A 12,365-nucleotide genomic window follows, 5' to 3' on the forward strand; every position below is an offset into this window, starting at 1 on the left:
TTAATATTACCAAAAAGCCAGAGAGGAATCTACTACTGCGTTCCAGTCGGGAGGCTGCTGTCTAAGTAGGCAGCATTCTAAGGCAGCATTTGTGCTCTGGAGACAAGTGCTGTCCCATTCGGCAGGCGGCATAAGGCAGCTGCCTTCTAAGGTGCCTTATTTTGACCAAATCTGAAGGCAGCATCGCATGTATCCTTGTCGGTGAAGACAATCCCATAATGCTGTTCACCTGCTGAGAGTTCCATCGCTCCGGTCTGATAAACATGGCGGACGAGGAGTTTAGAATGTGAGTTATCTCTTCACTTCTGTCTTTACTGTTTCGATTAATTGTTGTTTTTGTGTAAAGTATTGAACATATTTGTGTTCCCAGGTAACAAAATTACGTTCTCAGAACGTTCCCCTAACGTTCCATTTTGGTTGTGGGAACGTTGCATTGGAATGTTCCCTCAATGTTATTTTGTTCAGTTTTCTTAATGTTCTCAGAACGTTCTTTATATTATGTTATGAGAACGTTCCCAGAACATCACCTCAGCCTCATTTGCAACAACAGTTTAACATTTAAGGCTGTCTTGGAACGTTCTGACAACGTTCAGAATCATGTTCTCTGAACGTTCCTCTGACGTTCCATTTTGGTTGTATGAACGTTTTATTGGAATGTTCCCCCATGAATCTGTCCAGTTTTCCCTAAACATCAACCCAACCCTGCTGGAAACGTTCTAGGAATGTGGTCTTGCAATGTTCTGAGAACGTGAAAACATTCCTATAATGTTCTATTAGGGTTGTGAGATTGTTGCTAAATTTAAAAAGGCCATTTTTATGTTTCCATAACATCTTTCTTAAAACCACCGACCCAGATTATCACCTCAGCTTTACATACACTGACCACTGAACATTCCTGGAATGTTATCTTTAAACGTTCTTCAAAGGCTTACAGTTCCAGTTTTCTTAACTTTCTTAGGACATTCAGTGCAAGTTAGTAGAACATGCCCTAAAACGTCTTCCCAGTATTTTTGTGCAGCCAGCAGTGCTCAGAGTCAAAAGTTCAGATTTTTCAATGTTACTTTAACATTTCATTAACATTTTCTCAGTCTAGTTAATGTTGATCCCTCCCAGTCTTGACTTCCTTCCCTCCATCCACATTCCCACCCACTGAGGCAAAATCAATGAAAGCATAGTGGATTTAATAAATGTTTATTATTATCACTAATATTATTAATCAATTCAAGTGAATGACCAACAAATGAAAAAGTGGTGAAGTCCATTAGGGTGTCTCTGTATTCTCCACCTGCAGAGTAAACAAATCGGTTATTTTTCCACATTTATCAGTTCATGTAAAGCATTGTTACACTCTGTTCAAGCCATTCTGGGCAGTTAAACACAAAGCTTTCTTTAAGTTACGTTGCAGTCTTTGGTTTATAAGTCAAATGTGCAGGAGGTGCCTGTGGCTCTTTTTCATGGCTGAATTCCTCACATGTGATTGGAGGCTCTGCACAGCAGATATTTAAATAATGTTGATCAGTACTGAGGCCTTCTTAGCTTCAGGGTGTTTGATTGGCCTGTATAGTGGCCTTGAAGTGACATTATCACTGACATTTCGTTCCCCTGCAAATGTCCTGGTCGCTCTACACTTGGATTTCATGTGCGCACTGCGGACTACGGCAGAACTGAATTGCAGTGACCTGGAAGTGTCTTCCTCCTTCTTTCAGTATGCGACTCTCTTTCAACACAGATTTTGAAGATTTAGTCTTAAGTGTAATTAAACACTTCAAACACAGCTACAATCCGCCTGTTGACAGTGTTCAGAGTTTGGTTTTCATGTTTTTTCCACAGTGAAAATCATGAAATGTCACTGTTTTATGAGGTGAATGGCAGCATTTAATATGCCATAAAAATTAAACAGCCAACTTAAACACAACTCCAACAAAGGAAGAAAATTACCCTGTTATCAGAAACACTGCAGTGTTTAAACATACTTTCTGACACACACGGGTTATGAGCTACATTTCATTTTACTATTTAAATTCTGAACAAGACGTCTGCAGTGCTTGGGAAAGTTAAATACATATATGCCCATGTTAAAATTCCATAAACAGAAGGAATCAAACTGTTAGCAGAAGACTACCCTGCAGTGTTGAAGACCTCGGGTACACAGAGAATGAGGTTCATGTAATCTCACAGTCTGAATGTGGTACTGCAGTGAGTTCCCTGGTAAAAGCTTGATTTGAATATTTTATGAAAACCTAAATATAATATGTAATAAAACCTGATTTATTCTGCCATTTGGGAAAATGTTATTCAAAACTGAAACAGTAAAACTACACAAACTTATTCCATGTGTATCTGGGGAGGTGTTGTTCAACACTGCAGTCCCTGATAACATCTTGATTTCAATGTTTTATAAAATTTTAAAAGCTGCCTTATTTTTAATGAAACTTGATTTTTTTCAGAATTTTAAGCAAAGATTATTCAAAAAGACCTAAATTCTTTGTAAAACCCAGGAGTTTAATGTAACTGCAGTCTGTAGTAGGGCTTCATCAATACCAATCACTTGTACTCTTGCTTATACAAATTTACAGATACCAACATCTGGTACCAGCTGATACCGTGTGACATAAGCATAGAATATGCTTTTTTGTCATATGTGACACAGATGTGTTACCTGTGTGGCAGTGTAAACGGGAAAAAAAACAAAAAACATATTGAATCTGACATTGAAATCCCATATATATCCGAATTGTGGTAAAGCAACTCCGTCTGAACAACCAGATCAGAATTCAAGCGATGCAAACATCAACTCAACTCAACTCTGAATGAGCTGTAGTGTTCTGTGATAGTCATAGTATGAGCTGTGATACTGTGAGTCTTGTTATTAATTTATTTAAGTTATTTAAACGCAGAAACCAGAGTGATAAGTTCCACTTTCCTTTTATTTCATTATTTTATTTCATTTCATTCATTATAGCCCATTTGGGGTTAGGTGCCTTGCTCAAGAACACTTCAGTCATGGACTGTCAGCCGAGGGGATCGAACCGGCAACCTTCCGGTCACAGGGCTGGTTCCCTAATGTTAGGTAGTGTCAGCATTCTTCAGATTCAGAGGATCTTCTAATATGTGTCTGTTTAAGAAGTAAATAAACGGTGTCCAACATGAATTACTGTGTTAAATTATATCCTTTTCAGTGTCCAGTGCTGCAGATAGGGAGATCTGTGTAAGTGCTCGGTGTTACCGGTCCTTAAAGAAAAGTGAGGAACCACACAGACTAGAGGTCCAAAGACTTCAAAGAAGGTTGAAGGAGTTGAACCAGTTCATTGTTACAACATTGCAGTTCATGAACCCATTTTAATTCACCCAAGTAGATTTACTGTTTTATAAGCTGATTCACCTTTAGGTTTATATGTATCACATATAGCCACACACCTTACCAGTAACCACCTGCCATCACCTGGGTCACAGAAGTTCTTTGATGCCAGTCTCGAGGGTCTCGAACACGAGCCGTGATTTCAGTCCATAACAAATAATCCACGCATGGGGAGAACATGAAAACTCAACACGCATGACGGTTCAAATGTAGTACACAGCTAAACGAAAAGAAATAAAAGTGTGGAAATTAAAATGGGAGCAGACTACAGTGGCTGTTCTGTTTTCATTATCTTTTTGTTCAGTTTATACGTAAACATATTATTCTTCACCTTCTTTTACTCTAATGAAAAGGTAAGGTTATGTCAGGTGAAGGATGAGGTTTCTTGAGTTTATGATATTCAAACTCCAAACGCTCAGGTACTTCTCTTAGATAAAGCTCCTCTTGGTCTTTCACCACTTACCATTTAACTCACTCCATTTTCTTCAAATAACAGAATACCTGTGCTAGCAGATCATACATCTCTACAGCAAGGGGCCCAATCCCAGTCCAGGAGATATACAGTTTTGGTAAGTTCAGATCTCACATACCTAACTAATATTCAGAAGCTCCTGAAGACCTTCATTACCTGGATCAGGTATGTTAGAGTTGAAGCTAAACCCTGCTGGACTAAGACTGGGCACCCCTTCTCTGTAGAGTCCCACTGTTTGTTAGAGTTCTAGAGCAGTAGTTTCCAGCTCCAGTCCTGGGGGGACACTAAAGTGCAGGGCAGTGGGCCTCGAGGACCAGGGTTGAGAACCACAGCTCTAAAAGGCAGTCAGGGCCCCACAGTATTTACCCTTTTAGGACCTTTACCCCACAGTCTTTGCAGCACTGTTACAGATTTCCCTGGATACTGAAAACAGGACACACCTCAAATGTTACACGTGCACATGTGCAGCTGGTAAAGACCAGTGTGACCACACAGTGGCACTGCTGTACCAGACTGCCCACTATAGTACAAAGGGAATCAAGGTCATTCCCATCCCTGCTGCCGGCACAAGCAAGCCTCAAACATGGCACAGACCTCGGTAAATAATAGCCTATTACTGGCAGTTATCCATGCATTAACATGATTACAGTCACTGCAGTCACAGAAGATCCACCATTTGAAACAGTGGAAGTGAAGTGTCCCAATGTTGAATCCATCGCCCATGTTCCTCATGTCCAACTTGCCAGTGGAAGAGCACACCTGAAAAGGTCACACAAATACTACACACAGATTCAAGGTGACACCAAGAGTGATTCCACTGTGGAGAGAATCTGGAGGAATGAGACATTTATAGTCATGCTGAAAGAAAACTTGATCTGTTCTACTTCAATGTCTACATCGACTCCTACCTGTCCAAACACTGGTTTATGTTCTCTGCATCAAAGTTCATTCATAAGACTTTTTTTAAAGAAAATTAAAAAAATAATATTTTTTCTCTGAACATTCATACAGTCTGTTATGTGTTACCTGTTATGAGTTAATCCATTACTTCTTATATCTGCCTATAAAGAAAGAAAACAATAAGGAAATGAAGGATTTAAAATATTGCATTGAAAGCCAAATTAATAATTCTATCGCACTAATGTTAATGTTTAATTAAAAATATAAATAAAAATATACCACACTTACTTTGTTGACTGCTGCTTGTTGTTTACTGCTAACACACAGAGATGCTAGCCTGAGATGGAAAGGATAACTATTTAGTGTCTCTCACAGTTTCTTTCTATTTCAGCCATAAAACGTTACTGTGAGAACTGGGTTTGCCTTGGACAGACTGCACATCCATATCCAGACAAGTTTAAGTCCTCTTTCTTTATTAAGTTCAAACATTCAACTTGTAAAGTATTTACAATCCTGATAGTATTTAAAATAGTTTCTGCTACAGTGACTGTATTGGCTCTTCTGCAGTCCCTCTTGCCAACTGACCAACACTCAGTCTGTCACATTTACTCACCCGGAAGCCGCAAAGGCCGCACAGACATCCATTACAAGAACAGTGTAGTCAGTATTTACATGACCATTTCCTCATCTGTACAGGTAAGTATACATTGAGCTACAGCTTTGCTTAACTTGTTCATCTCTTCTTACAGGTTTTTAGCTACTGTTACTCCTCTCCCAGGATTACAACGGCACCAACCGGCCCCGAGAAGAAGACACAGACTGCTGCAGACTGCTACAGAACTAGAGTATCAACATTTTAGTCCTTTTAACTGTCTCTCTGTTATTCAGGTGTAACGCTCTAAAACAGTCTTGGTGATGTTCCAGGTCTCACTTGCATCGTCACACAGTCCTCCAGTGTGTTTTAATTTGAAGTACTTACAAGCTGACAACAAGGAGCAGTGCTGCCAGGTGACTCAGTCAGTGTGGTTCCAGTTCCACGGGTCCTTGGTAGTTCACCAGGAGACAGCAGTTGACTCATATCTGATTTATGCTGCCAGCTAGTTTAAGAGGAATTACAGAGTCAAAGATGTGAAATATGGGAGGCAAATCCGGCCAAAAAAGAAATTATAATTAAAACAATAAAATGTAAATGCAAACCTCTTTTTGCCATTTCTTTTTCCAAACATCTGCGCAAATATCCTGCCAAGATTGAAAATGAAATGAAATACCTACATTTGCAATTTCATTATTCACATGAGCACGAGTGATTTGTGGCAAAAATAAAAATAAATTTAAAACAACTATTTGTCATGTCATTTTAGTCGTTATTCTGAAATGCAGAATACGAGTCAAAACTAAAACCAAAATGCCGTGTTTACGTTCTTATTTCTCTTTCACAGCGATCAGCTGCACATCTGACAAAATGATAATGAAAATGCAAAACTGATAAATTAACAGCAAAGTGACAGTTTGTGATTCAGTTTTCGGCGGGACGCGCTTTAAGTGTCAGAATGAAAAGGCAAATGCAAACAAACATCAGCGCCACCTGCTGGAGAATTACGTTACATTTCCGACTTTTCGTTTTCGTTTTCATTTTCAAACTGACCAACATGCAAATATATGTTAATTAGCACTGGGCGGGGCTACGGGGTACATTTTAGGACATCCTTAGGCCTCCGAGTCAGACGGCATCATTCCTCAAGCTAAACAACTTTGAGTCTCGAGAAAAACCACCGTCATGACTCAGATCTGGTGAAACTGAACGTCAGACCAAACAGCTTCAGAGAAAAGGAATCAGACCAAACGCAAGCTTGGTCGATCATAGACTGGTTCATATAACTTAGAAAACTATTGTGTATCTCGATATAAACACCAATATAACATTTCCAGTGTTTTCTGACGGTGTTTGTTCTGACGGTGGCATTGGGCCTAACTCCCTCCACTCTTCTGGAAAGGCTTTCCATAAGATTTTGGACTATGTCTGTGTTTTGTGTCCATTCAGTCAAAAGAGCATCTGTCAGGTCAGACGCTGGTGTTGGATAAGAAGGTCTGGCTCACAAATGTTCCAGTTCATCCCAAAGTTGTTCAGCAGGGTTGAGGTCAGGGCTCTGTGAGGCCACTGGAGTTCTTCCACACTAAACTCGTCAGACCATGTCTTTATGGAGCTGCTTTGTGCACTGGGGCTCAGTCATGAAAGTATGGTCGTATATTTGTTCAGTTTTGTGAAAATCTGTGCATGAGAGAACATTCCGTGCTTAAGACCCTCGTTACTGCACTCAAAAGGGGTTTCAAATTATTTTCATGTCACGACTCACATTTAGAGGCAGCGTTTGTCCTGAGACCCCCACTATTTTGTGAAGTACAGTAAATTATTAAGTCTTTAATCCTTTAGTCCAATTTTACTCAATATACTGCTCTTCAATCAAACACACTGTGGAAAAGAATGAAACAGCTTATGTCTATGTTTTAAATACTACAGTGAAACTGTGGAAACTAAAATATTAAATTTAGATATTACATTATTTATTAAATGGTGTCAGTTAGATCTCTAGGCTACCTAGCCATGAACTCTGACTGCTCTTACTTTGGCATGATGATCACTGATGTGTTACCAGTAAATAATCCCCAATGAGAGGTTTTATTTTAATATTTCTACATTATTGTAGAGTCTTACAACAAGTGGCGGAAACTGTGTTACCCCTTGGCGTAGTATTGTTTACAAATTGAGCCCTGAGGTGGGGTGGGGGGGCTTGGCGGGGAGGGGGACGGTATATATTTTAGGCAGTGATGCATTCTGGATCTTTCTTTACTGTTTTAATAGACTTCATTCATTCTTACACTGTAAAAAGTGGAACAGAATAGAATTTGATTTGAAATGTTTTTTGCCGGTTTTGGTTTCTGCTTTTCAAACCTAACAGAGAGGAAAGCCTGAATGGTCCAAACAGGACTGTGAAATGACGCTGTTCTGTCTGAACCGACGTGCTTCTCTGTATTACGAAATGAGAAAATCAGGGAACTATGAAATCATTAAAAGTGCTGTTCTGTATTTTTTTCTTCAGTTATTTACATTGAAATTTTGTGTGTTTTACACATTTCATTAACAGCGTATCTGTCAGTGTGTCTTCATTACCTGTGTCGTCTCTCTCTCTCTCTCTCTCCCTCACTCTCTCTCTTTCCTTCTCTCTCCATCACTCTCTCTTTGTCTCTCTCCCTCTCTCTCTATTTCTCTCTCTCTCTCTCTCACTTTCTCTCTCTCTCTCACTCTCTATTTCTCTCTCCCTCACTCTCCCTCACTCTCTCTGTCTCTCTCCCTCTCTCTGTTTCTCTCCCTCTCTCTCTATTTCTCTCTCTCTCTCCCTCTCTCTCTATTTCTTTCTCTGTCTCTCTCTCTCTCTCTATTTCTCTCTCTTTTTATTTCTCTCTCTCAATTCTTTTCATATAGCTTTACTGAAAATTGTAATTAAGAACTGCTGTCAAAGTAATGAATAGAACACTTAACATTAATATTCACAAGATTGATTAACTTAACATCTAAAATGAAAATGTTTTTATATTGAATAATAATTTATTAAATTGTTGATTTGAATATTCTAAACAACAAATGGTGATTTCAAATGTTTTGTTGCAATTTAAATTATTTTGGGGAAGAATAAGAAATCATAAAATGATAAACAATTTAGTGTAAATTAGTCTACTTAGAACATTAATCTGACAAATCATTCACATTACATTGTTGTTACAGGTAATTTATTTCAGATCCAGCACTTTTGAGAGATCCACCTGTCGGCACATACAGAAGCTGAGCTTTCTGGAGAGACAAAGGTTACACTTGTAGTGTCCAAATCAAATATTCAGAGTATTGTCATATGTTAACTCACTCACAGCAGCCTCAGAGAAGGACACTGAAGCCTGGCTGATGTTGTTGAAGCCTGTTACAGTGTTGTAAACATTGATCTTCTCCACAGTTGGAGAATCTGCCATTATCTTTAAATCCTGGCTTCAACAGAGTTCTGTGGAATGGGTTTCCACATGTATGGAAACTATGCTAACAAACACAGCTTGCGTTCAATGAACACTGCTGGATTGCAGTAAGATTGAGGAGACATTATTTACACTTAACATGTTAAAAATGCTGAATTGCAGTATGAGTGAGAATTATACACATGCACTGTTAACCATTTCAGTGCTGCGTTATTATGGAGTTTTTAAGCAGCCTTTTATCATAACGCTATTAAACTCACACTCTTATGATCTAATCAAGAGTTTTATATTTTCCTTGGATATTCCCTGAACATCAGAAAGAACAAGAAGTCTGGAGAGGGCCTATAGGAGCCCCTTGTACATTTTAGGCCCATCTTTGTCCCCAGAAACCCTGCAAGAGAAAATAGCATAGACCAGCTTAGCTGGCCACCAGCAAACCAGCATATGTTATGTTGTAGATGCTGTTATGGTGGTTGAACAGCTCAAACAGTAACAGACCAGCATAAACCAGTGTAGACCAGCTAAGACTGACGTGGCATGCAATGTCCAGTCATTGTTTTATTTCTAAAAAAATATAAGCACAACATAAGCATTCTTTAAGGAGGACTAAAAACATTTGAACTGGAAACCACAGTCATTAACTTAACGTATTCTGTAGATTAACTAATGGGTTGAATATTCAATTCTCATTCAATTTCTACAGCCTTCAATCAAGTCTCACTCAAAAAGAGCTCATTACTGTAAAACTTTAATTAACAGTCTCTCCATTACCAGAGAAGTAATGCAGACCCAGTTTTTTTTCTTTAGAATTTAAGGTTTTGCTGAATATGATGGCCTTTAATAATCTGACTGACTAATCCTCTCAGTACATGTTTTGCTTTGTGAAGCAGAGCTGTTTGTTAATGGCCTGATCCCACTTTGATCTTCAATCCAGCCCCCCCGATCCTACAGTGTTGTTGGAGAAACAGAAACAGGACCTGTGTAGATTCAGTACTGAAGTTATCCGGTATCAATCCAACACTAACACACACAGCTTTACACACCAACCCAGTAGCACACGTTTATCCAGTCCTTTACTGAAGATCAGATTGTAAATCTGAACATCTGTGTGTCTGAATCTGTCTGTGCACAACTCATCTGTAAATCCACACAACGTTCTTTTAGCTTTTAATATTTACCGAACACAGGTTGTACTAACATTACATCGCACTGCTCTGTGTGCATGAACTCTCACACATGTCTACAACAGATAGATTCATAGATTGTTCTGCAGTGCTGTGTGGTCAGTAGTTTGATCAGCAGTGCTGTGAGAGAAACAGTAAAGAATGGTAAAGAAACGCTGACACTAGATAGCATGACAAGATTTTCCTGAACCCAAAACACAGCAGCACCGACACATTTACAGCGTCTGAGAGAACCAAAGTCTTGGCTTATCATGTTGATCAGAAGACTGTGGATCAAAACCCCCTTTTACATTTAAATGTAATAAAACCTTGTATGTATAATCTACGTGTCTTTTAAGGACAAATTCTTCAGCTCTAGTATTATAAATACTAGAAATCAGAACTGAAAGTAGATCTTAAGGACTGAACGCATGTTGAGAGAAACACACGAGCACCAGCTTGGTGTCATTTCTCTGAAAAAGAACTGAATAAGAATCTGATGCTCTCTTTTTGGAGGTTCGGACTTTCAGACCAATTACAGGAAGGTGAGACAGGCTATTATCAGCCACTAAACAATAGAAGGAGAAAAAGAACCAGAAGAGAAGAAACATGAGCCACGGAAGCACAATAAGTAATAGTAATCTAGCTTTTGTAAATATTAGCTGAATATTATTGCTGTAGAGAGTTAACAGTAACATTAGCTAACAGTCGGCTGAATCACAGAAAGGAATCTGAATCTTCTGACCAGTAAAGCTGGTTTTATTTTCACTTTATGATTCCTGCTCCAATAGTTTTTGAAGGATGGGTGCAGGAATGTTATGATGTATAATTTATTATTATTTGTAACTGAGACAGTCAGCTTCCTCTTTTTTCCACAGCTTTTGTGAGAAATCAATGCTTTATAAAACCTGTAGGACACATTGATTGTAAAGAACTTTAGGTGAAGAACATTAATCAGAGATTTTCCTTTCACACTGCAGGGTTTCCTGATCAGCTGATGGAGCTCGACTTAGGCTGCGTTCACTCAGCAGGTAAAAGAGGCCCAAATCCGATAAACACACTGAATCAGACATTTTCAGATTTCATATATGCTTTCATATTTGGTGCCGAAATCCGATCTGTATCCGATCTGCGGCAATGCGACTCAGTCTGAACAGCCAGATCGGAATTCATGCGACTTCTACGTCAGTCCAACTCGACATTCGTCATAATTTGGCGCTGCTGAGGCTGATAAACATTTAGTCTGATGTTTCTGTACCAAAACATTAGAAGAGACTCATCAAGCCGCTCCGAGTCTGAAGAGGTTTTGGACGAATCGGCCGAGCGCGGCCGGAGGAGCCCGAGGCTGCAGTGTCAGACACCAGTTTAAAGAGGACCCGAACCAAAGAAGCGACCGAGGCTGAATAACGAGCCCTTTTTACGGCGAACTCGGACACACTGAGGGTGATGAGTCCAGCTGTCAACCACTGGAACCTCATAATCGCTCCTGTGATGCTGGCGAAGACGAGACTAAAGCTCCGGGAGCGACTGGCGTTCACTGGCCGTCATGACTGTTTACCTCTGGACGAGCCGCGTGAAGCTGTGTTTAGGAGCTGATCTGTTCAGACTGATGTCGCAGATTTAAAGGATAATCTGAACAGACAAACAAACAAATCGGATTTGGTGAGAAAATCAGATTTGGGCTACTTTTACCTGCTGTGTGAATGCAGCCTTAGTTTCATTCATCAAAACCTAAACACACTTCAATCAAACTCCATAATGAAGAACTGAGTCCATACAGTGAACATTACACTCATACAGTTATAAACAGGCGTTCATTTCCTACCTTTATATTTCTGGACACTGTGTGATGTTAAACAGGCCGTTTCTCCTCTGGAGTGAATGTAATGTTGTCTGTTCTGTTCAGAGAGATGATGAAGTCACAGTGGGTGAAGTTCACTGAACAGCGTCACTAAAACAGGTTCAGTCTAAATCTCAGTGATGCTGTGAGGAAGAAAACACTCTGCATGTCATTTGACCTACAGTCTCACTGAGACACACAGACTTATACATATGACTCAGATTACATGAGGCAGCATCACATTAATCACACTGATCGCTGACATCTGGATAAAACTTTGATAAGTGGGACTTTGATCTATGAACCCTGTGTAATACCTTAAACTGTATCAGCTGAATTCTTGCACAAGGAACACCTGACCGTACTTTATATATGGCTTTGTCCCACCTTTGCTCCGTGAAAATAGAGCCCAGCTCATGTTCCCAAGCACTTCTGCTCCTATTAAGAGAGAAAACATCCGTACCCATTAGTTGTGAATAAACCCTAGATATAAGAGGTTTCTGAGAAGGATCAAGAGTCAGAATGTTATCCAGTGGTTGTCCAGTAGGAAGGCAGGTATAGTCTAAAAAAGGGAAGAAGCCCTATTTCTCTATGGCCAGAATGAATAGGGTT

The 12,365-nt window shown here is 39.5% G+C and overlaps 1 protein-coding gene across 1 annotated transcript in view; it reads right to left on the minus strand.

The window, feature by feature from the left end:
* The window catches only part of LOC118803732 (stonustoxin subunit beta-like), a 29,456-nt gene extending 20,706 nt beyond the window's left edge, over window positions 1–8,750 (minus strand). The window contains exon 1 of the mRNA XM_036564223.1: window positions 8,652–8,750. Within this exon, the coding sequence (XP_036420116.1) occupies window positions 8,652–8,750 (99 nt within the window). The remainder of the gene's footprint in view (window positions 1–8,651) is intronic.
* Window positions 8,751–12,365: the final 3,615 nt, after the last annotated feature.

The sequence above is a fragment of the Colossoma macropomum genome, unplaced genomic scaffold (genome assembly GCF_904425465.1).
Source record: "Colossoma macropomum unplaced genomic scaffold, Colossoma_macropomum, whole genome shotgun sequence".
Lineage (NCBI taxonomy): Eukaryota > Metazoa > Chordata > Actinopteri > Characiformes > Serrasalmidae > Colossoma > Colossoma macropomum.